Genomic DNA, 26,278 nt, shown 5'->3' on the forward strand with positions numbered 1-26,278 from the left:
AAGACTACTTCTGACATGGAAAACTGTTATGGTTTCTTTTCAATTGCTGGAAAGCCTTCTTAAAAACTCATATCGAATCCAAGAATTTCCCCCGAGCAATGCCTGGGTTGCCCTAGGGCGGAGTGATTTGAAATATTAAGAAGGAGAACAAAAGGAAGAAAAAATGTTTGAAAAATCAAACTTCATCCAATTTAGGGAATCATAATGCATCAAGTAAGCTCAGTACAATACATATTACTTTTTATTAAACAGAGGAAAACTGTAGTACGAAATGGTAATGGAGTATGTCAAAAGGATCAACAGTTTGGGATATAGTACTAATAAGAAGTGACAACATCTAGCCCTAACTATTGATTGGCACATGGCATCTCAAATGTGTGTATTCGTTGTGCCATACATGAGAACTAAGGTTTCTTTTCCATGTAGAGTACTTGAGCTACATAGCATTAGACATTGAAATGAAGAGAGAGAGAGAGAGAGACAGAGAGAGAGAGAGAGAGAGACGGGTGAAATAAGTGGCGACCTTGCTCTCTTGTGCCATTCCCCGTGTACTCTTCATGTGAAACGTTACATTTCCATCTTTTACTATGGAACATTGTAACATAATCTCGAGTCTTTGTTGGATTTTTCCCTTGTTTCTTTGGAGCCATGGTTGTTGGAAAGGCTATACGAGAAACGTTAACAATGTGGAATGAGTAATGTGTTTATCTTTCCATTTTTATGTCTATAACATAAGATTTAGGAGTTAGGAGAAACATCAATCTTTGGTTTTATTCCAGTTGCAGATCCAATAAATTGATGTAGCAAAACTAACTTCTGGTTTTTTATGGAAACTTGTTGGACCTCGAGAGAGAGAAATCATCCAATCGTCTTGCTCGCTCTTGACATAATTGGATGATTATGAATGTGATAATCTATACCTCTTGACATAGACGTGGAATGGCACACCACCCTCTCTCTCTCTCTCTCTCTCTCTCTCTCTCTCTCTCTCTCTCTCTGCAATATGGAATGTATTGAAAAGTCGATTTGGGACTATATATGGTAGAATCAATAGCATACCATGGGCTAGTTGATGACAATACCAAAGGACAAGGGGGCCCTTGGGCTAGAGCTAGAGTCCCCAAGGGAGAAAATTGTTTGTATGTATGTATGTATGCATGTATATATGTATCTCTGTCTCTCTCTCTTTCTCTAAGCAACTCGTTGCTAAATAACTAATTCTCATGTGGCGTATTTGCACATGGCTTGGTTGGCTTAAATGCAATGGATACCCTAAAAGAATAATCCTAAATGAATATCTAGTTTGAATTTGCTTACCACACTCAGAGCTAGTGAGTTACCACCACATATGAATTCCATCCAAATCAAGCTACCTATAACTCATTAATAGGTGCTATGAACGCGGGGAGTGTTATAGCATGGCCATCTTGAGGTGGCCATAGGTGATCCCTTCGGATCTGCAGATAGATTCAATGGCAAGGAAACATAATCAAGCTTTCATATCCAAAGCAAGATTTCCTTTGAAGAAGCCCACCAATGAAATACTTTCATTTCCATGACATGAAAGCCACGTTGGTTCAAAGTATAAAGAAACACAAACTTTTCAAGGCAACTTTCAAAGGCAATGAATGTGATGACGTTATATCGTTCATATGGAGGAGATTCAATAAGTTGGGCATTGTATCAGGTAACACTTATTTCTTTCATGCACTTTCAAAGCTAGTTGAGAAATATATTTTCATTTAATGAACCTTTTTTACCATGTAATGGAGGATCCGGTCATACTCCCAGCATTTCACGATGATAGCCTCTGTCGAACTTCATCAGACTGCACAGTACAGCCCACAGATCAGGGACGTCAGTTACTGAAGCTCCTCACCTCGCACGGTATGGTCATTTATAACGGCTTGTCCAGGTGGCCACAGTCTTCCATGCCTACATTCTCTTCTGCTTCTGGGCGTGGTACTAGCGTGATCGACTACATCATAGGTCCCGCGACTCTAGTCCCTTCCATCCATAGCCTTATTGTTAGCCCCTTCATGCCCTCTACCGACCATGCACTCATCCACTTTACTTTGACTCATGTCTCCCATGACCCACCCCCCCCCTCGTTATCACGACCGCCAATCCTATTATGAGGTTCATTTCGACCACCAGTTCGATGATGTATATAGCTAGAACCTCAGCCGCCTACTCCGTCCTCATCTATTAGATGCTCTACCATCCACGCAGGACCGGTGGGAACTTGTACATACTTCACTTGTTTCTGCTGCTCACATGTCGTTCCTTGCCACATGCCATTCGTCTAGTCCCCCACCTTGCAACGGTTGGTATGACGAGGAGTGTAAGGAACTCCGTAGGAAACTTCACCTTGAGACCAAGGAGAAGTCTCCCCTCCTTGTCGAAACCAAGAGAGACTACAAGCGGTTGGTTAGGCGCAAGAAACGCCAATTTCTAGCCCGGAATGAGGAGGAGCTGAGAAGTTTGCTTTTCAGCTGTGACTCCAAGGAATTCTGGAGAAAATTCCACCGCTTGAAGTCTCAGAGCCCCCTCACAGATCCACGTGTCTGGTCTGCATATACTTCAGCTCTATACGATGTTCCAGATCAGCCAGCCATCGATTTATCCCATACCCCTAGGCTAGCTTCATCTAGTCTCTTCACACCAGAGAGTGTCCGTGCAGCAGTCCACCGATTGAAGAACAGGAGAGCTAAGGATCATGATGGATTGCAAGCGGAGTATGTAATCCATGGGATTGATGCCTTAGATTTTGTTCTTTCCCGTCTCTTCAATGAGTCTGTTTGTACAGGCCTACCACAGTCCTGGTTAGGCAATACCATAGTACCTATCCACAAGTCGGGGGACCCTATGGAGCCGTCGAATTACAGGACCATCATGATTGGCCACGTTATGGCCAAGATCTATGCATCAGTTTTGGAAAGCCGTATAAATGACCATGCCGAGACGACAGGACTCAGAGCCAGAGGGCAGGCTGGATTTCGCAGGGATCATTCGACACTTGACCACATCCTCACACTCAGGGCACTGGTAGAGGAGGCGAAGTCACGAAGGCAACGGCTTTATTATTGCTTCGTGGACTTCAGGAAGGCATTTGACACAGTTCCGCGATTCAGATTGTTTCAGAGGATTCGTCAGATGGGCTTCAGTGGAGAGATATAGTGGGCTATCATGGCTTTGTATGAGAGGGTCACTGGTCGGGTTCGGACACGTGAGGGGCTCTCAGAGGAGGTATGCAGCACGATTGGGGTGAAGCAGGGTTGCCCGCTCTCTCCTACTCTCTTTGGATTATATATTGATGAGCTAGAGATGTTTGTACAGATGACAGGAGGCGGTGTGGGCTCTACTCTCTCAGGATCCTCCATTCCTATCCTCCTGTATGCGGACGATGTGGTTCTCATTTCCTCTACTGCTCAGGGCCTCCAGGCACATATTGAGGCACTCCACAGGTTTTGCCAGGATAGGGGGTTGACCGTAAACCTTGGCAAGACCAAGGTTATGGTTTTCAACACCTCTGATCGTATTTACAGCACGGATGAGTTTTGCTTCACTTATGACGGATAGCCCATTGAGCTTGTTAGAGAGTACACTTATTTGGGGGCAATTTTCAGGGGACCGGTCTTCACCATGACATATGCAGCACGAGATAGGATTAGTAAAGGGTATGCTTCGTTGGCTCATCTTGAGCGTCAGTGTTTTCAATCCCACTTTCAGCATCCCGATACGAAATCCTTGCTTTTTGATACATTGGTGAGACCAGCTGCGATGTATGCAGCTCCTTTCTGGGCAGGAGACCTCGGCGCTGCAGATTGGAGACGAGTAGAGAGGTTACAGATCATCATGTTCTCTCGGCTCATTAGGGCCAAGGCTACAATTCCGCACGAGATCATGCTAGCAGAGTTTGGAGCTACTCCCCTTGCATTGGATGCAGCGTTTCAGTCGGTCATGTATTTGCACAGGGTTAGGGAGTTTGGAGACTCAGCAGCAGGCAGAGCTCGGTTGCCATGGTTAGCACTTGCATCTTCTATGGAGTTGGCACAATCTGGGGCCTGATACTGCTGGTACTTCAGACTCACTAGGTGGCTCACATCTCTTGGACTAGACATGGATAGACTGCCTCCCTTCCGATACAGCATGGATGCCCCTCATCTCGAGTTGACTCGCCACGAGCTTAGCCAAGTCATGAGAGCAGACTTGCTACAGCTTCATACGTATCGCACTTGGATTTATCCCACGTAGCTTCCGACGAAGATGGCCACATATCGTGACCACTTCCTTCGGATCTTAGAGGATGGGTTTGTCATTCCACCAGGCTCATTCCACCAGGCTATACAGGTATCCACATGTCCCACTCACTGAGGATTGCCCTTGGCCAGCTTAGAGTCTCTTCGCATCAGCTTGAGATAGAGGCTGGTAGGATGCGACGCATGGAGGATGGACGGCGACCAGGCCGAGAGACCAGGATCTGCCCTTGTTGCACCATGGGAGAGGTGGAGTCAGAGGAGCACTTCATTTGCAGATGCCCGCTATATTATGAGCTCAGAGGTAGATTCCACTGTCTCTTCACGGATGGCTTTGGACCTCTCTCACGAGTGATGGACTACGAGGATCAGCATTGCCTAGCTCTTTATGTCAAGGAGGCCACTATGCTTCGACGACACTACCTCAGAGACCATCAGCACAGACCGGAGCGTGATAGAGCCCAGCCTGATAGAGCTCAGGCACACGTTATACCAGAGGACAGAGACCAGGAGGAGCATGAGGAGGTCAGAGCTCACACAGGACACATGCCTCCACCCTGTGGATGTACATATGAGATGGTTTGTAGACGTCGCAGGATCTTGTTACATAGGGGATGTACTCGCCGCTTCATCTCCAGATGATCCAGGATGATGGCAGCTTTTCGGAGGAGACTTACTCATGGAGATCTCGCCCCACCAGCCGCTCACCTCACCTTTGCTCAGATTTGTACTCTCATAGCAGGAGGCAGAGTCGATGGACAGGATTTCCAGTATTATTTTGGTTCTCAGACTCCGTGACACCTGGACTTGTATCTTTGCATTGGCATATTGTACTCATCCCCCCATTTTGTACCCAGGGGCGGTTTTCTTGCATCTAGTTTACTTTGTATTTAGGCTCAGATTTGACATTATGTACTTTCACTTGCATTGTATTGTGTAGCACTTAGATGATATTCGACGATGCCTCTTCTTTGTGGCATGTTGATTTTGTGCTATCTTGTATGCAGAGTTCTTGATGTCCCATGGGCCCATTTTGGCCTTTAGTGGACAATAATACACTTTCTTTCTTTCTTTCTCTCTCTCTCTCTCTCTCTCTCTCTCTCTCTCTCTCTCTCTCTCTCTCTCTCTCTCTCTCTCTTGCGTGCGCGTGCGCATGCGCACTATTGCCCGTCGTCGTGGTGAAACCTCCCACCCCCTCCCCCCCAAACAACATGTGGCGCACGCCATATGTTGGCCGCTGCTAAGGCATCTCAAGGCAGCCAACCTGCCCCCTTAGCAAAAAAACCTGTTGCAGGCTACCCCTTCTTTTCTGCGAGGTAGTGTTGAAGGGGATTTCTAATCTTTGTGCATCCCTTGGCTGGTCAGCTGTCGTATGCTCCCCCAAAATCTAATGCCTTTACTATCACCCCTACCTTTGGATACAGGCAACCCATTGGGTACCATTTGCATGGTCAGAAAGCCATATTTTCATCTTTTTAGCACACAAGGGTGTGGACGCATGCAAGGAACGCCAGCAGAAGGGGGGGGCTGGAGATGGAAGAGAAGGGGGGGGGGGGGGAAAGGGTGGGTGGAGGTGGAGGGGGGGAAGGGAAGGTGGAGGGGGAAAGGGGGAGATGGGGGTGTAGAGAGAGGTAGACAGATGGTGGATCCGACATCGTGCGTCAGTTTCTGCATGCGTCCTCTTGAACGCAAATTCGAAGTCCTGGGTCAGCGTGGAGTAGACTTAGGCTTTCGTTGGATTCCAAGAGAGGGAGAAAACGATGTCCATAGTTATAGGAGTCCCACGTTGCTCCATGGGGTCCAGGGTTGGGAGGCGTGCAAGGGGGGCAAGGAAGCAGAAAACCCCACTCGAGAGAGTTTGATTGACGGTGACTGCATACCAAAAATGTGTGGCTTGTTGAGATGCATAGCCAGAATTGTGTTAGAATCAATCTTCTTATCATTTGTTGTGTGTGTGTGATTTCACTAAAAGAGTGTGTGTGTGGTTTCAAACCGATAACCTTGCTCGGACATGCAATATGTTGTGTATGTTATCTCACAGATGTTTATGGTTTTGACAGTAGCTAACGAGCGAAAGCAAACTTAGGCCGACCTTGCATATGTGCCTTGACCACTAACGGAAGCTTCAATCGACAAAAACATACCTTGGAGCAGTCTTACCACATTGATTGCATAGAGCCTAGAAGTCCATATTCTCACTCTAAGTTGCATTAATTTACTTGTATTTTATTTTAATTCAAAAAACATGCGTAAAGATATAGATCAGGTACAATGCTATTCGGTATACATCTTCTACCTACATAGCCTATGTTTTTTATTGCTAAGGTCTCCGGTGCTGACTCTAAGTTGTCCTTACATTTTTCACCCCGAAAGCAATACGCTTTTGGGTAGCCTAAGGAAAGTACCTCTTCCATTTATAGATAACAAACACCCCAAAAAAATCTACCCCCACTTTGCTTACCTGATTTCCATAGCTAGTGAGGGTTCTATGTACACCAGAAGAAGATGCCTTTTGCAAAGCTTCTCCAACAATGATAGCACAGACACTATTTGCTAGCTTACCTTAGCTTAGCCAGACTGTTAATTAAGGTTAGTATTCAAGACCTTTTTACCATGATACAAATTGCCTTTAACTAAGGGAGTTGTGCAAGAGTCTGTAGGAGCCTTTCACATATATGGTGCTGTGGGAGAACCATGATAAGATTCAGTTAATGAGAAAGAAAGCCATGCCCTCAAAAGATAAATTATTGATCTAGATAGTGAGCATATGGTGAGTAATATCGAGATAAATGAAATCCTATTTTGAATTGCAATCAGTGTCTTCTCTACCAAACAAAAAGACTAACACGAATACAAAATGAGTGGCAAGGTGACGCAAGGCTGGTCCGTCCCCTCGCGGGGCTATATGCTTAATCTATCTCGCAGACTTCTATGATTGTTGATAAGATACTGAAAAATGTTGAGGAGCAGCAAGGTAGAGGAGGGAGGAGGGCATAAGTAGCGATGGGGAGGGAGGGGGGAAAGTGGAGAAAGACGAAAGTAAGCAATATGGCAAAGGGAGAGAAGCGAGAAAATAAGGACAACAAGCCAAGAGGGGTTGCTATAAAGGAAAGGATTTAGAGGACCTATCAAAAGATTGGAACACGAGAATGACGAGGTGGAAGGAGGCACGGTCCTCAAAGGTATGGTGGAAGCGGACGACGTGGGGCTAACCAAGATAATAAGGCACTTTTAGCTAAAGGAAAAAGTCAATCCCAGCAAGGGGAATGGTGCGCCCACACACACACACACACACACACAATGTTGCACAAAGAGAGTACGAGGGGAATGTCCGAAAATCAAATATATTTTTCCTTGGAAGGAGAGGAAGGGGGTAGGTGTGCATGAGGGACAGATGGAAGGGACAATTGGAACCTCGTCAGATGATGCACCAATGCTCGGGAGAGCGGAGTGAAATTCTACGCATGGGCAAACAATGGTTGGTACTTTGACAAGGGGTTCATGATCCTCGCCATCCCGCTCACAGTCATTCCAAACGTTGATCACCGGATCTCAGAGAGAGAGAGAGAGAGAGAGAGAGAGAGAGAGAGAGCCTCCTGACCCCCTGTCACACCCCGTCGTGCACCCTCGTCACCCCTACGTGCCCCCTCGTCGTGGTCCCAGGCTCCCACATCTTACTACTCTCGTCCAAAATCTTGGGTATGGGGTGACAAGGTCCATGTATAATATGCATGGATTTTGACGTGCGATCAGGCTATCTTGATGTTGATACATATGTTCCAAAATATCACAAACTCCTTAGAACAGTCTTGTTGTATTCCAATATCTTCTAAGCATAGCTTTCTGGGATCTCAATCTTGCCTCTACGATGACGGCCCAGAGAGTGAAGACATGATCTATAGTCCTAAGAATGAGGAAGAACTTAATGACCTACAACCGTTGGGATTCCAGTGTGGTGACCTGCCTTTTTTCCTGCCCCCCGTGCAAAGGGGGATGCCCATCAGATATATGCTAGTTTGAATAACAATTTCTTGTGGGCAAGATCGGATGGCACACGTAACACCCAAGCGCCTAGCAGACAGTGATCCTACCCCAGGCCCAAGGAGTATTGGGCATCATTGAGCAATAGATTGCCGTGGTTCTACAGAGCGTAAAAGGTGTGATATATTCTCTTAAGGACTCAATCTCCTTCTTCTTCACCTCATAAAGCCAACAATATCCGATGGTTGTCACAGTACTAGCATTTGTTTGCAAATTCATGTGAGTATTTCATTACTATTAGCCATTGGAGTGGAAGGCTAAGGGGAGACTACAACCATTGATATAGGTTGCCTTTGGCGGTTCTTAGCAAATCTAATTGATGAAGATTGATTAAGGGCAAGCACGCTTGGCTTCTCTTGGAGGGCCACATGCAATGAGCTTGGATTCGAGCAAGCCATTTGGGTGAGTATGCACCCAAAAAGACAAAGTCCTAGTGGGAATAGCCCGAGAGAGAGAGAGAGAGACAGAGAGAGAGAGAGAGAGAGAGAGAGAGAGAGAGAAGAAAGAAAGAAAGATATATTAACATCTGTGAGAGGCCTCGCGGGCCTATGAGACAAAGTGCGAACCCAAGAAGTACCTCATACAAGCCACTTAGGGCTGAAGTAAAGAGAGAGAGAGAGAGAGAGAGAGAGAGAGAGAGAGAGAGAGAGAGAGAGGACAATCAATTAACATGCATAGGAGATGCCTCCATTATGTGCTCTACTTTGCAATCCATAACTTTGGATGCTAGCTAATGTATGTACAACAAGGGCAATGGCCTCCCATTCCCCCCTTCTTTGCTCTATCTCTACTTCCTTCATGAAACATGCAAGCTCACTCAAAGTAAAACTCAATTGTCCATATGTTGCATCTTCTAGCACAAGAAAATCCCAACCGGGACAATTATTGTTCCAAAATTATTCTCTGCATCCACTAATGTGGCATGCTCAATTTCCAAATTTACCACTATTGCAACACTTCAATACTTGAATTGCAAGCTCAACAAGGATTTCACATTGACTTCTGTTGTGCCATTCATGAGCTTATTGTTTCTCAAGAAAATTGACTCATTAATATGTCGTTTGATGGCTAGTCTAGCAACTCCACCACTCTAGAGATGTGCCATTCATGAGCCTATTGTTTCTCAAGAAATTTGACTCACTGATGTGTCGTCTGATGGCTAGTCTAGCAACTCCACTACTCTAGAGATGTTACATTTGTGATTCAATCCATTCAACATCCCAACGCTACCCTTGGTTAGTGTTGTTTCTTGTGCAAGCCTAGCAATTAGCAACCCACAGTGCTCAAACAAAAGTGAGGCTCTACTACATCTTACCATTTGCCCATCTAATAGCCTTAATAGCACAAATCGAAAGCCATCATATGAATACACATTGCTGCCCAAAATCATTAACAATGACTAGACACAAGCAAGTCAATTATATCATTATGGACATCCATCAACTTAGGGGAGTATGGGAGCAGCAGGTATAGGGAGTAGGCGAAAGAGACAGGCGGAAGTAGGAAAAGTAATGAGGCCAAGCATAAAGATCACTAAATGCAACTACCTAGATGCGCACACAACTATGTCTTGAGCTAAGGTGAGTGCTAATAGACTTACGAGAAGTATAGGCCATATGCTTGAATCCTCCAAACAAAGCTCACTATGGATGTTAGAACAACAACACTCTTTTCTTAGCAACACAATTTTGGCTCATCAAAGTTTGATCGGAAAGAAAGAGGTTTGATGCTTAACACATATCACCAATGAGTTTAAACCTACTGCAAAAGCAATCATTTTGTCCATCTTCGACATGCTTATCTCCACAAACAAAGACTTCATTGAACCATAGGGCAATCTTTTGGTCCATCTTCGACATGCTTATCTCCCCAGACAAAGACTTCATTGAACCATAGGGTTCAAAGACTTCAACTTCAATATATTAAATAGAACAATTCTCTTCATTAATACGAATATGCATGTAAGGCTGCCCTGGAATAAATAAAAACTCAAGCTCAAGGTCCACATACTTGCCAGTAACATCATGCATGACGAGTATTGGGAAAGCCTACATAATGGTACATGAGTAGGCTTGGACTGATTCAAAGACGAGAAGTAGATGCCTGTGAGCACAATGCCCCATGCGTGTCAGTAGCATTATCTCAAGATCTTGTCAATGCATCTAATGCTCGTTTTTTATGAAATATTCGTTAACAGGCCATGCAACAAACGCATCCTACAGGTACTAACATCAGTGGTATGCACACCTTGTCAACCATCCATTCTTCTACTAAATAAGATTATCATGGTGCCTCGATTCAGAATCGCTCCAAAGGTAGTGTCATTCTATCATGTGACAACCATAGCTTGGTACAGAGACTAAGATTTACTCTCTCAACGTTGGTGACTGCTTATGGAACATATCAAACAAATCTCAGGTAAAAGGAGCTCCTGTGTCGATAAGTACGCTTTAAAATCAAAGCCAGTGGGGTAGTGCATTTTGCACACCCCTTGCACAAGCTTGCATGCCTTAACCAGGATGCAGCTTGAACTCTCTTGACTTCATATCAGCTTGAATCTTACCCTAGAACATCCATTGAAAAGCAGCACATGTTTGAAGTGAGGCCGCTGTTGAATTGATTCCACTCCCTCAAATTAAGGGAGATGACTTCAGAGATGTACCGACAGTGAAGGCTAAAATCACTGTGGTGGTGGAATTGGCACGACTTGAGCAGCGATCCGCCTTTTCCTCAGATATAGGACCGTCATCAGACAGACAAAAAGAGTTGCCAATGTTATGTTTCCTTCGTCCAATATGATTCTCTTGAACCAGTCTCCAATCTTTGGTAGTGATTCTGGTAGAGCATCAATCAATTTCACCTGCAAACACGAGAAGGATTGAGAAGCAGTCTACTTACTGCAAAGGTTATAAATCCAGTTCACCTAGTACCAGCATGTGGCAACATGTTTACCAAAATGCTGTCCTTGTTATGCTGACGCAACCAGAGGCCCGCAAGTGCTAGATATACTGGAAGAGCAGCAGCTGCATCAGTTTGGACAGCTTCATCATAGTACCGTTTGGCAAGATGAAGATCTAAAGGAAGACCTTCACCGTGTTCATGCATGTAGCCCAGATTGAATATTGCCTGTGCATTTGCTTGCAGACGAGCATGCTTGTATGCCCCAGCAGCACGCTCTAAATCCCTCTCAGTTCCCTGAATATTTTTCAAACACATTCATATGATCAGCTTGAGCATGTAAAGCAAGGGGTATAAGACCCCTAGAACTCGATCACAATCGTATGATCAACTTGAACATGTAAGCAAGAGATGAAGGAAAATAAAACTATCATGTGAATGCATAACAACAGAAGATATAAGACATACACGACCATAGTAATACGCATCTCCAATGAGGAGTGCAGCATCATCATTTCCTTGCTCAGAGGCATGCCACCAGAGAGTGTGAGCTCGCCGATGACGCTCTGCACTTGTGCAAAAACCAGACTCTCCAAGACATGATTCATCTTCACGGTATCTCTCTAGGATCCATGCAGCATTGCTCTGTGCAATTTCATATCCAAGCTCTGCTGCCCTAGAATACAATAGCAAGGCTTTTCCAATATCTCTTTTTAAATAGCTCTCCAAAGCCCACCTCATAAGTGATCCCCATGGACCTCTTTCCGCAACAATTTTATATAGAGTTGTTGCCTGCATAAGAGCACTGTTACTCCTGGATTTTAAAAATAAGAACAGGCAAACTGCACAAGAGAATAATCAAAATATCGGTACTGCTAGATAACAAAATTAGAATAGTAAACTACTTCAACACACAAAAACCATGAGTTCAGTCACTAAAATTCCAAATGAAAACATAAGAAACAGGTGTACTAAAAAGAACTCGTAAACATTGTCCACACCTTGAAGACATGGCAACACTTTCTATGGTTCTCAGCTTGTCCAGACACAACACGGATCACTGACTGCACCTTGTACTAGCACCAAACTCGACAGAGGTAGAATTCTACAACTCAAGATTTTACGTTCAGGCACAGGGGAGCTGCAGCAGAGGCTCTCAAAACATAAGATTTCATATTGCCCTTTCAAGAATCAAGGACAGCAACTACTGCGATGCACCATACATTTCAATCATGTACTTGGGTTAAAGGCTGCATTCAAGATGTTCAGGCGTGAATAGACGCCTTATACACATAAGCTTCATGCACCCAACAGATATAATAATGAAGACAGCAAACGTCAATATCACATAAGTAATGAAAAGACTTGATGTCTTCAGGTAGAGAAACTGATGCCCGGAATTCCCAATTTACTAAATCACATCAAAACTAGGTCAGGTAGCTACTTCAGAAATGCCATTTGACAACTTGAATGTGAAGTTGATTTCCTGCATGACGTTAACCCATACCACCAATGGCTAAACTCCGTGTTGGCATGTAACCATTAACATGTTGATGATAGGAAGCACTCTAGATTAACTGCTCATTCAGTGAACATCAGAAAGTCTTGGCAAGTTGCTTTGAATGTCAATTTCAGTTCTAGCACCTGAGCATCTACCTAGATGAATCTAGGAACATTCCCAAACTCATCCTCTAAAAACACAACATAGTGCAGTTTCAATCTCACGATAGTCACTCATAAGATTGAAAACCATAAACTCCATCATCCATAGCAGGGACTAGCTACTATGACATCCCCACTGACGTCATCAGCGCCCAACAGTGGGTGTAGACCATAGTATAAAAGTATGCTCTCACACATACAAATCCACACACCCACACATACTTGAGCATCCATTTATACAAAGTCTTCGTACTGAGTTTCTGTCGGCACTCCGGAGGTGAAGGGAAAACTCAGCCATCACGAAGGCTAGCACTAAAGGAGAAGGCTAGCACTTGAGCAAATCTTTAAAAGCGTAACAGCTTGACCAAGCTAATCAAGCCCATGAAAGAACATTTTGGCACAATATTCCCTGGAGGCTAAGACAGATCAGATCATTGTCCTTGTATTAAATGCAGGTCCACCCTTTAGGGAAAGACCTGTCCCACAGTGGACAGCCATGGTTCTGGCCATCCCGTGGGCCACACACAGGCATTATCAAGGGGCAGGATTACAGTCAGACCAGTCAGCCAAGCCCTAACTGGGTTGGCCAGTCTGGGCATTCCAGCCCCCATTGGGGGAGGCACAAAATAATTGAACAGAGGCCCTTGCAGGCTGCAGGCAAGGCCCTCAGACGTGCATCCAAGGCAATAGAGGGAGTGAGCAGAAGTGCAGCAGCAAAGACTTCATATCTAAGATTGTGCGTACTTTTTTCATTATTTTACCTCTTGTGTAATAGTAAAGTGATCAAATTACTACAATGAGTGATAAAAGACTCCTTAGTTGTACAAAGGCAGGAAAATCTATGGAATTGGGAAGAAATGACTCTCCATATTTTGCCAAATCAGAAATGTTTGAGTCAATGTGAGGCATTTTTATAATGTGTGTAAACCACTATATGCAGGTTGTTCACGTTTATCGTATATATCAACCTCTAATCCTATGATAGATTGAGAAAGTCTAAGATCTAAGAAAACACAAGAATCCCCTCTTGAAGTGCAGTTCAGTTCACAAGAGTCACGAGGATAGATTCCTTCTCCAAAAGCACTAGCGTCTTTGTACATAAAGTCTTGAAAGTTAGGAACATCTGGTATAAATAAATCATCTATAAAACGCCTAACTTGGCTAAGCTTATGTAAAATGATAGGGCAGGTATTGATAGAAATAAGACTGTCCAACCAACATTTGACCTTACCGACAAACCAGGTGGTCAGCCTGCAAAAGAAGCATCCAGCCTTGCACAGTTGATCCTTTACTTGCAGCCTGCTAATTGTCCTAGAGTCAATGATAGGATGCTAGAATAGAACATCTGCATGGGGACACCCAATGCATCTTACAGGGAAATGATATTCACTCATTCCTGGATCAAGGGCTCAAAATCCTATGAAGGTCTGCCAACTTTTGTTTCTCACCACACAATGAGAACGTGCTACAACACTATATGCTCTCTAAAAATACCAGAGGGAAGATTAAATTTCAAACTAGTCAAAAGCATGCAATGACGCATACTGCATAGCATTGAGACATTGATTCCAAAGTGCTCCTTTGCTACTACAGTATATATCACCATACACTAAGTAGAACATGAGCTACTAAGACTCAAGAGACAACAAATGTGCATCTCAAGGCTTAGTATTGATAGCAATGTATCAACACAGAATGAGTCATTCTAACATGCAACATGAAGAAGTGCGAGTCTGACAGAACTTCTCACGATCCAAGCCTGTGGATGGCTATGCTTTTCGATGTTCAGGTTTCAAATAAAATAACTACATTGTGGTTTTTAGATATTTGGTTTTGAAAATTTGGAAACAAAGATCAATCCATAGAAATACAGGACGATCGAATAAGTTCAAATGCTATTTTATGAAATAGCTGCTTTTCAGACACACTGTACGGTCTGCACCACAATTCTTTAAGAATCTTTGGACTAAAATGAGTGAGATGTGGTAGATGTTACTCATGGGTAACAGCTAAGAGACTCATAGACCCTTAGCGTCCACACAAACAGGGATACTGAACATTCAACGCAGAGCCAATGATACTGTGTTCAGCAAATTGTATTCGACTTTGTGCATGCTGTCCTATACTCAAAAGTACTTTATGCCTAAGACAGCAACAGGGATATAGCACAGTTGATGATGTTAAAATCCATTGATATGAATAAGGAACAAGAGAGAAGAGCACATTAAAATCCAGAGTGTCTATTACCATTGCTAGATCCTTCTTCACACCCATGCCTTTCTGAAATAGCTTAGCTAACTGATAATATGCCTTTGGGTGACCAGCATTAGCAGCGTTCACAAAATGTTTACTTGCAGCCTCCACATCTTTTCTCACTCCTTTCCCCTTAAGATATAAAACTCCCATATTATAGTGCCCATCTGGATCATCATGTTCTGCTGCCATCTTAAAAAATTCTCTGGCCTGCAAAAAAAGGATCACACATGCAAGAATTCAGCATTTCAGATCCCAGACATCCCATGTGTATAAGTAATAGCATCACCAGCAGAACAGAAAAGTTGACTTCTGATATTGAGAATGATCACATACGAGGCACATGAAGTTCAAGTAATCTAATTTGCTGAATGATTCTTTCCATGATGGCTTTGGCTCTTGCAATATGTTTATGAATTTTACAAGTGCCTGCCTCTAAACAATGGAGTAGATTCTGTCTGTGATTCTTCTTTTAGAAGGTTTGTCTTTAAGGAAGTGAACCCCTGAACTGTAGCATGAAAACAAAATGTATATGTACCTTCGTGTAGTTTCTTTTATCTACACCCTGGCCCTTGACGTACAGATAGCCCATGCCATTATAAGCAGAAAAGCGCTTCTGCCTGGAAGCTTTCTTAAACCATTCAAGAGCTCTTGTAAAATTCCTCTCTACGCCATGACCACGTGCATAAATTTCTCCTACAAACTCCATTGCAGTTGGGTCGCCCTTCTCAACAGCCTTTAGAAACCAATCTAATGCCTTGGCATGGTCACGCCGCACTCCTCTCAAACCAGAATAATAAAAAACTCCAATTTTAAACATAGCTGCTGCATTTCCTTTGTGAGCCTGATATCCCAGTATTTGGAAGTCATCATCTTCCTCGCCCCGAGACCTCCTTAGAGCTTCTTTATTTTCTTCCAACCCATCGTTTAAGGCTACTGGCTCCACCAGAGGACTATCAAGTGAAGCTGAGAAACTCGCAACTGCTGTCCCAGCAAGTTCTGCATAGAGTTTTACTGCCTCTTCATTCATCTGCATTCAACTTGAGTTGTGAGAAATGAAGCATTTCCAAATGCATCAACTTGTAGTTGGTCAACTGTGTAGAAAGACATCTTTCCAAACAGGCGGCAGAGTGTGGAGGATGGATGCAGACTGCATGCAACTAACGCCCTAAAACATGTTTCCTTCCGTATTCATGCGCTTATAAAAGGACCCGCACATAGGATTTCTTTCACGCATAAATTGAAGACATGGCAATGATGACACTTTTAATTTAGATGCAGCTATTACCGTTCAAATTTCTCAGCAAGCCCAATATTGAAAAGTAGCCACTAAAAGTTTAGAGGGCTGCAAACCTCAAGAGGAACTTGGACTGGTAAAAAATTATGCTGTATTGCACTTTGGGGCTATTAAGCAGCATTGTATTATCAAAACCAAGCTGCCCAAAGCGTATGATAGCGTCAAGCATAAACCTTGTGTCCTAACATAATGAGGCAGCTTGGAATGTGCGGCAAGTGTGGTGTCTAAAAGCTACGAGCCCATGAAGCATTCCTGGACGATTTCACACGCTTAGATGAACGTGAACCACTAGAGGTACCTGCCGACGAAAGTAGCTGTAAGCAAGAGCCAATTTGGACTGGAAATTGCCGCCCTCGACTGCGAAATAATGATATAAGAATGATTGCGCATCGCTCTGCTCGACACCGATCCCATTTCCATGCAAGAATGCCAACGTTGACTGAGCGTGACTATTGCCGTGATCGGCTGCCTCCTGAAGGTCCCTTACCGCAGCCGCCAGGATCTCCGGGTCGCCTTCACTAACTGCTGAAAGCAGTTTTTGGACTCCGTCCCTGTAGAGCACCCCATCGTGAGCTGGCGAGACGAGGTCGGTCTTGTGGTCTTCCAGAATTAACTTCCATGAACCTGGATCCAGATCCTCAATGCGCGGGTCGTCCGAATCGCCAAAATCGTCCCAATCGGACTGCTCCTGGGCGCTGTCCTCCGACGATTCAAAATCGATGCCCTCGATCCCAGCTTTCGAACCTTCATCCTCAGCAAAGACGAGGACGAACTTTTTCTGGTTTTTGCGAGCGGAAACAAGGAGGGGGGAGGGGAGGAGGAGGAAGAGGAACAGGAGGAGGAGGAGGAGGGCGGAATGGGATGGCATAGCGGGCAACCCAATTCAATTTGTTGTGTGGATATGGCGAAATCCGACTGTGGGTGCACTAAGAAGTACGAGCTTGGGAATGGCAACAAGCAATGTTGTTGTTGTTGATTGTTGTTTGTTGTTGGCTACTATGAATTTGTTGTTTCGGTGGAGGAACCTATGACCATCATCATCATCATCATGAAGTCGGCTCCTCAAGTTCCTTACAAATCACGGTCCAGGTCGGTTTCACCTCAAGTCCCTGCACATGAGAAACCCCTCCCTCATTGCAAAAAAAACCAAGAGTAAATGAATGCCCATGACTAGATTTTAATCCTGATTTGTTTGACCAATTTCTCTCCTCATCTCTAGCTAGTCCTTCCACTTGAATTCCCCTTGGCCAGATCTACCCCCAACATTCACCCCCTTTTCATATAGCATATTGGCTTTGAAAAAATCAATTTCCCTGCATCCTTGAAAATAAAGTTACCTAGATGGAGTCAAGACTCGTAGGCCCCTTTACGAGTTAATAGAATTTGACTTTTGATAGCTGCAAAATCCTTCCAAATAGACTTCCACATTGCACTCTCCTTAGATGAACAAGGTTTTGGATTACAAAGTGTACTCCCCTTAGATGACCAGGGTTATGGATTACAAAGTGTAGAGAGCATGGGATAATTCTTCCACCTAGGGACCCTAATAGGTACATGACGTGAGGAAAAGTCCATCTAAAGATTAAGGATAACTTTGATGATCCATGCCATTGAGAGTTTGTAGGTAGATTGTTGGATGTCAACAACCCCCAATACTCCTCCTTCTTGGGTCTGGTGCAAAATTCCCACCTATCTTTAGATATTCTTCTTTTAAATCTATTTCCCCCCCATAAAAAGGACCTACATATTCTGGCAAACTTTTCCATACTAGGTTCAAAGGGACACCACTAGGGTAGATAGAGATGGCCATAGGGTAGATGCAATGGTCAAGTACCATCCTTCTACCAGCCAAATTTTCTTGAAACCCTTTCCACTTTTCCACCTTTCCCTTAAACCTATCAAGAAACCAGTCCCACATATCCTTCACTGAGACTTCAGACCCCATTGGTATCCACATAAGTTCAAACATAATGCCCTTAGGAATCTTGTGGCAACCCAATAGTGTAAGCAAGTCTTCCTATTCATCCCCCTTGAGAGTTTAGTACCTTGTTTTAGCATGGTTTATTACAGACCTTGATGCACTATTAAAAAACCCTCAAGCGGTGAAGAAGCCCCTTAACATCTTGAGTTGTATTTCTTAGGGTTAGTTTGGTATACTAATTGCATACCAGAAGGTATCTCAATCCCTATTATGTGCCCGTTTTCCACCTATTCATGTTGGAGCCATCCCGAGGCAATAACAAAGATTAGCCTACCTAGTTGAGCATGAAGGCTTGGGTCATTTCTCCATTTGCATAAACTTTTGTAGGAGCATTTGTTAGGATTAACATGAAAAATGACACAAAAGTTTGTCCTAGTCCCATGGATTGGAGAAGAAAGTCCCACTCGAACTTGTCATATGCCTTGTCACAAAGACAATCTTGAGAAAGCATATTTCATGTCTTGTGTCCTTGGCATACTCACACCCCTCCCATCAATTGACAATAGCCTCAAGAAGCTACACGTGCTTCACGAATCCTTTTTGCATCCATGCATTGATTCTCTTTTGAGTTCTTAGTGCCAAGGCTTTGGCAAAAATCTTGTAGCTACAGTTGAGCATAGTAAGAGATATCCAATTTTTAAACTCTTCTTGATTCCCTATTTGGGGATGAGTTTGATTATGTTACCATTTATGTGTGGAGGCCAATGTTATTGCTCCATACTTTCTTGCCAAAGCATCAAGAGATGGGTCAAACTCCTCTAAGAAGACCTTGTAAATATTATATTGGAAGACCATCTTCCCCAGGGTTTTTCCATAACCAATATTATCCACAGCTTCCTTGAGCTCCTTCAAGGAGAGGGGGGCTTTCTAGGTGTATGTTTCCAAAACTATATATCGCCCTTTCTCTAGCTTGTTGATATTTTTTCCTTGCATCCATGAGATCAGCATTAGCTTTCATAGAGGTAGAGGGAAGACCTTGACAATACTGGAAACCTACCATCAAGTTCTCCTCTCTAGAGGTAGCCGTTCTCAAGTCCCCTTTTATTAAAAAAGGAACCTCTTTAGTATCCTCTTCCTCCAGATGACCCTAAAAGTTTCTTTAGTAGGTTTGTCAAATTTTCCAGCCCACCGTTCTCTGTAGTATAACCTAGAGTCATTGATTCTGATTTGTTCCTAAGCCCTTAGATCCCTCCTAGCCTTTTTGAGTTCATCCTATGCCCTCTAATCCCATTGTCTAGCATTTTGCTCAATCCTCTCAATTGTTTGTTTTATGCTATCCATTCTTTCTACTCTAATGGAAACTCTATTATTTTTTGCCCTTTCTCTAGCTTGTTGATATTTTTTCCTTGCATCCATGAGATCAGCATTAGCTTTCATAGAGGTAGAGGGAAGACCTTGACAATACTGGAAACCTACCATCAAGTTCTCCTCTCTAGAGGTAGCCGTTCTCAAGTCCCCTTTTATTAAAAAAGGAACCTCTTTAGTATCCTCTTCCTCCAGATGACCCTAAAAGTTTCTTTAGTAGGTTTGTCAAATTTTCCAGCCCGCCGTTCTCTGTAGTATAACCTAGAGTCATTGATTCTGATTTGTTCCTAAGCCCTTAGATCCCTCCTAGCCTTTTTGAGTTCATCCATTGCCCTCTAATCCCATTGTCTAGCATTTTGCTCAATCCTCTCAATTGTTTGTTTTATGCTATCCATTCTTTCTACTCTAATGGAAACTCTACTATTTTTTGCCATTTTGAGGATCTCTTGAGTTTTTCCCATTGCCTCAAGCCAAGAATCAGTACTAGGTCTGGGATTTGAAAAGGATACCCTCCAAACAACCTTTATTTTCTCCTGAAGAGACTTTAATTACAGGAGTTTGGGGCTAACCTTAAACCAAGATGGAGACCTCTTACCTTTTCTAAATTCATAATAGAGCAAAGGGGTATGTGTTTAGACAAAGTAAATGGTGGAGTAAATGTGGGAAGAGTAACTAGTGGTTTTATCCAAGCAATCCTGAGTGTGGTAACATTTATCAAGCCTTTCTTCTGTTGTCTCCTACATATCCTTTACACCAGGTGAAGGACCCTATCTTGCCAATGTCTACAAGTGAGAGAATCCTATAGATTTCCCCCCAGTTACTGTAATAGATCAATTGTATGTGTCGATAGAACTTGTAAAGGGTCCACTCCTTTCATTCGCATAAAAAACAAAATCAATGGGTTACCCATATACATCTAGGGACATCTGCTTTTGAAAGTGTTGCCTTTTAAATTAAATCAAATAGATTCAATCTCTTTAAATGTGGTTGTAGATGTAACCGACTTGCAATAGCATGTAGTTTAGAGCCCTTGATAACAGATCCTTTGCTCATCCATTTGTCATTCTAGCTCTCCATGATATTGAAGTCCCAATGAGTATGGTATCTCCTCTAAGGACAGAGAGAGACTCCCAGGTTGCTTTTGACAATGAGACTTTGAGCATAAATAGAAAGCACATTGAAAAGAACCCCCTTTATTTTGCATTGTAGAGCCAACCACCTTTCTTGAGTATCAGTAAAGTCAATGACAATATCCCCTTTGAAGTGAGAGAGGACCCCAATTGTTGTTCCTCCTCTACCCTCATCATGCTTGGTATAGAACCACATTCTTCTTCTATCAATTGTTTTGAGCCTCATCTCTAGAGTTTGTTGAGTGAGCTTGACTTCCTACAAAGCTAAAAAATTTACAGTAGAGAATTTGCTCTCCACCTGTTAGAAACTTTCCACCCTCTAAGGGGTCAGTTAAACCTCACACATTAAGTGTGAGGAACGAGGTGGGTTTGCTTACCATTTATATTTTTCCCTTCTTAGCCTTGGGGGGAGGGCTTTTGGTATAAGGAGTATAGCTTCCTTGATTTGAGAAAGTCTTCTTTCATTTTGAATGGTAGCTACTTCTTGCCCTTTTATAGTAAAGTCTTTTCCCCTATCTTTGCTGGAGAAAGTTCGTCTTTAGAATCATTTTCCTCTCCTAGCTAAGTGATCATAGCATCCCCTTGGTTCACCTCATTTTCAAAATCCATTGACCATTCTAGCTTAATATCAATATCTACCTCTGTTTCCTTATCAATTAAAAACGTTATTAGAAATGATAGAAGAGATTCCTATTTTTTACCTTTGCTTTCTTTAGATGTAGCCTGTTTTCCCCTTGCTAAGTCAGGATTTTCCTATATTACATTCACTCCTTTTCTCTCCTTAAGAGTCCATTTAGGCATATTCACCTGAGGTGGAGGAGGGGAGGCATTAGCTTTGATCTTCCCCTTTTTTGGGGGGCAATTTTGATTATACGGGTGGCCAGCCCACACATAAATTAAGAATTAGGGAGGTTTTTGTATATAAGAGGCTGGCCCTTATACACCTCCCCATTCTATTCAAGATTACGAGAGTAAGATATAAGGGTTCCCTCTTGAGTTGTTTTTCCAACCCCTACTACCTTACCCAACTCTTCACAAAATTTGGTTGCTTGATTTGCAAAGAGAGAGGGAGATTTGGAAGCTCAACCCACATTGTATCTTGGTAGATCTAAACCTATCTAGATACAAATCTAGAGTTCAGGGCTCCAAACACAATGGTTGATTCCTTAGGGTCCAAAGACCCTGATTCAAGGCTTTGAAAGCCATCTCCTCTTTCTCAAAGAGGAAGACATAAAACCCTTTTCCAAGAAATCTTACATTTGTAGCTACAAGCCCAATTTTCACCTAATTATTGATGACACAATTTTCAATGAAGAGAGTGTGGGGCAGATTCTAGGTAGGTATCCTACTAATGCATGAGTGCTCAGCCAAAAGCCACAAATTTCTCGCCCCCCCACCCAGCGGCCCAGCTGGTATGCACAGGGTATTTCCAGGTTCTTTTTGCAGGCATTCTGGAAGGCCTTGTGGGAGAGCTGGCGGCCGTGGAAGATCTCATACTTCCTGTGGCTTCTTGCCTACAAAGGTCTTCCAGTGGGGAGCTGGTTGCGGCAGATAGGCCAGGACGGATGCTGTCAGATTTGCCATGAGGATGAGGAGTCACCAAAACACTGCCTGTGGAGCTGCACTCGCGCCCAGGAAGTGTGGAGGTGGACTTTCGGGATTCTTACTCGCGCAGCACCAGAGCTAGGATTGATCACTTGGGGCGCGTTCTGCTGGTGCAGCACCGCACCTGGTCTTCATCACTTATTCGAGGCATGCCAGCAGGACCCCACTTTCCTTATCACACAGGGGACGTGGGGGCCACTCGAGGGTATCCCGTAGCACCTAGCAGAGGCTGATACAGGAGTTTGGGAGAGGCAGCCAGTCTGGGAGATTATTAGCAGCATTGCAGGGTGGCACATCTGGACCTCGCGCTCTGCACACAGATCCTCGGTGGCACCTCCTTATCGACTGCCCAGATCATGACGGAGATTTGGAGCGAGATTATTCATACCCTCAGAGGCCAGTGGGACCAGATTCAGGGAGATTCCCGGGCCGGTCAGGAGAAGCGGAGACGCTTCCTCCGGGCTTGGGACACACAGGGCCTCTTCTTCGAGTAGACTTCGCAGGGCCTTCGGTGGCACTACTCACCACCCCGATGGCTGTTCATTCACACTCGTCTTATCCCTCCGTGAGAGTATGATTTATTTTGTTACCTTTTAGGGCTGTGTCCGATTTGTGAACGCAGCCCGTCAACTACAAGCTGACCTTTTGTATCTTGTTCTCGAAGTAATATAATTAGCACTGTTTTTTCGGCAAAAAGCCACAGATTTCGACTGCATCCCCTCATATATGAAAGCAAAAATTCTATTACCTGGTGCAAGAGATCCGTCCTCTATTTTAGATTCCCCTCCCTTAGAGCAATAGTCATGTGCCATGTTACATGCTCCATTTCTTCCTGTTGGGATCCTGTCTACTGCTAGATGGGGGACGGTGAACCATTCACTTGGGTCAAGCTTGACTTTAGAGGCTCTCCTTTCTTGCTAAGATTTGATATTTCCCTCATTATCATAGGAATTGTTCCCAACCAGCTCTCAAATTTATCCTCTTTCCACTACCTGCTGTGAAGATGCTTGAGACCCTCTAGAGCTATTATCATGGCTTGTCTTTGAGAAGGGGCTAACCAAAAAACTTCCCTTGAATTCCTTGAATTCAATGAAGAGAGTAGGGGGGGTGGGTTCTAGGCAAGAATCCTAGTGATGTGTGAGTGCTCAGCAAAAAGCCAAAAGCCATAGATTTTGAGTGCAGCTCCTCATCTATGAAAGCAAAAATTCTATTACACGGTGCAAGAGATATCTCCTTTGTTTCAAATTCCCCTCCCTCATCAAAGGAGTAGCTTTGTGACACATTGGATGCTCTGCTTCATTATGTTGGGGTCCTATCTACTGCTTGATGGGGGCCGGTGAACCATTCACTTGGGTCTTGCCTTCAGAGGCTCTCCTTTCTTGTTGAGCTTTGGTATTTCCTTATCATCATATCTCTCATGCATTTAAGAATTTTTGTGAGCTACATGGCATCAAGCGGGAGTTGACCACTCTTGAGAATCCTTCTCAGAATGGGGTTGCTGAGAAGATGAATAGAACTATTCAAGAAAGGAATATAAGAATGCTTTCTAATGCCGGTCTACCTCATGGCTTTTGGGCTGAGTCTATCAAGCCAACAGTACATCTTATCAATAGATTGCCTAGCAAGGCACTAGATGGGAAAGTGCCAGAAGAGGTTTGGTCAGGCAAGCCACCATCTTATGGGCATATTCGTGTATTTGGCTGTGAAGCTTATGTTCATATCCCTAAGGAAAAATGCAACAAGCTTGATCCAAAGTCAAGGAAGTGCATTTTTCTTGGATATGGTGATTCAAGCGAGATGGGATACCGATTGTGGGATCGAGAGGTCAGGAAGATAGTACGCACCCATGATATTATCTTTAATGAGGACAAGATGCACAAGAAGCCATAAAAGACTGTTGAGATATGCAGAGTGGTGTTTCAAGAGGATGGACAACCACCATATGAGAGGCATGCACAACCTGTTCCACATGATACAGGGCATGGACAACCCATAGATCGTGAGGTGGGAGAGCCACATCTAGGTGCTCAGTTTATGCAGGAAAATTAGTTGGGATAGCAAGATGCTCATGGTGAGCAAGTGTTGAGATGTTCCACTAGAGTCTCACGACCTCCACAAAGATATGCTCCATCTCTAGATTATGTCATGTTGACAGATTGTGGTGAGCCTTCATGCTTTGAGAATGCTATGTCTAGGAATGACAAGCATAAGTGGGAGAAGGCTATGCAGTCAGAGATGGATTCTTTGATGAAGAATGCTACTTGGGACTTGGTTTATTTGCCCAAAGGAAAGCATGCATTGCCATGCAAATGGATTTACAAGCAGAAGATGTCTCCAGCAGATGCATTGCCTAAGTGTTGGAAAGGTCACCTCCCCATTTGTAAGCCCCCAAATGAGGAGAGCATGGGGGAGGGAGACCTAGGGCAGGATGTGCCCCAAAAGAAGAAAGAAGGGTACCTAGCAAGTCGTGGAGCTCTTGATGTACAGGGCAGACACGTGGACATCAGGGACCTGCAGCAGCCTGATTGCGCAGGGATTTCCAGCAAGGACAGACAGTGCAGTAGTACGGAAGGGTACGGTATGCATACGTGGCTGTATGGGGCTGGTGAAGGCCTGGCAGGAGGCAAGGATGCTGCAGTAGGAAGGCGCCTGCATGAAGAAAGATACGGGGCAGATGGCAGAGGCTATGGGCAGGAGTACAGCCTGCAAAAGGGTCTCCAGCAGTAGCAAAGGTAGCCCAAAAGGGCCTGGCTATGGCCCTTATATAGGCTGGGCCCTTGCCTAGATTGGAGGGCCAAAAGCCCTAAAAGTGTGGGCCATAAAGGCCTAGTTTTGTGAGCCCTTAAAGGGCTGGTTGGGCTGAGCCAACCAGGTCGGTTGGGCTAGCCAACCAGGTCGGTTGGGCTAGCCAACCTAGTCTGTCTAGTCAGCCCAGTCAGGGCAGACTGGTCGGTATTTTTTGCCAGGCCTTACGGCCTATAAAAGGAGAGGCTTCAGGCCTCATTTCATATCCAACAACCAGCAGTTCCAGGGCAGAAAGGAGCAGCAGGAAGCCACCCTTTGGGCCTATATCTAGGAGGTGAGAGGGTGCTTGAAGGGCTGCAGACTTAGCCAGGAAGGGCTGGACCTTGGCTGTCTTCTAGGGCAGCAAGGCGCTGAGATCATCATCTGACTATCCAGCAGTTCAAGGAGCAGACAGGAGCAGCCAGGAGCTACTCCCTTGGGCCTCACACTGGGGGTGAAGGAGAGTTGAAGGTGAGCTGCAGACTGAGTTCCTAAGGGCTGGGACCTTGGCTGTCTTCTAGGGTAGCAAGGTGTTGTGATCATCATATCCAGCCTAGCAGCACTTTAGGGAGCGGGAAGGAGTAGCAGAGCAGCAGCAGTTGGGCCTATGACCAAGAGGTGAACTGTGCTGAGGTGCTGCAGACTTAGCTCAGGGAGAGGCTAAACCTAGACTGTCTTCTAGGGCAGAAGGTTGTTGAGATCATCATCTTCTGGAGCAGCCATTCACAAGCAGGTTGGAGCAGTGGAACAGGGATCTGTGTGCTGCAGACAAAGCTTGGCAGGGGCTACCCACCTAGGCTAATTCACAGGCAGTAAGGTGGAGAAGAACACACTAGACAGAAAGTCTACAGACGCTCGAGGTGGAGCATGCGGGCTCGAGTCTAGAGATAGCCAGCAAATAGGAGAAGGACCTTGTGGTAAGATCAGAGGACCACATCATTGGTGGGACTCTGGATCTGTCTCTTTTGTATTGTGTCCATAGTTGTGGACGGAAATATATATTTTGGTGGTTTCTCTATCTGGTTGGTTCATTGTCTATTGATGAGTCTGCACACCTATTGTA

At 44.3% G+C, this 26,278-nt stretch overlaps 1 protein-coding gene across 1 annotated transcript; it reads right to left on the minus strand.

The window, feature by feature from the left end:
- Positions 1 to 10,231: 10,231 nt before the first annotated feature.
- EBS5 (HCP-like superfamily protein) lies at positions 10,232 to 17,520 on the minus strand. The gene is made up of 6 exons (XM_087401640.1): positions 16,709 to 17,520; positions 15,652 to 16,143; positions 15,108 to 15,323; positions 11,667 to 11,990; positions 11,253 to 11,495; positions 10,232 to 11,160 (listed from the first exon to the last, which is right to left on the minus strand). Exons 1-6 carry the CDS (start codon positions 17,276 to 17,278, stop codon positions 10,981 to 10,983), a joined length of 2,025 nt encoding a protein of 674 aa, XP_087257766.1. The 5' UTR covers positions 17,279 to 17,520; the 3' UTR covers positions 10,232 to 10,980.
- Between the last annotated feature and the right edge of the window lie 8,758 nt (positions 17,521 to 26,278).

This window comes from Dipteris shenzhenensis, chromosome 30 (assembly GCF_047967505.1).
Source record: "Dipteris shenzhenensis isolate YYH24624 ecotype China chromosome 30, Dip_SZ_1.0, whole genome shotgun sequence".
Lineage (NCBI taxonomy): Eukaryota > Viridiplantae > Streptophyta > Polypodiopsida > Gleicheniales > Dipteridaceae > Dipteris > Dipteris shenzhenensis.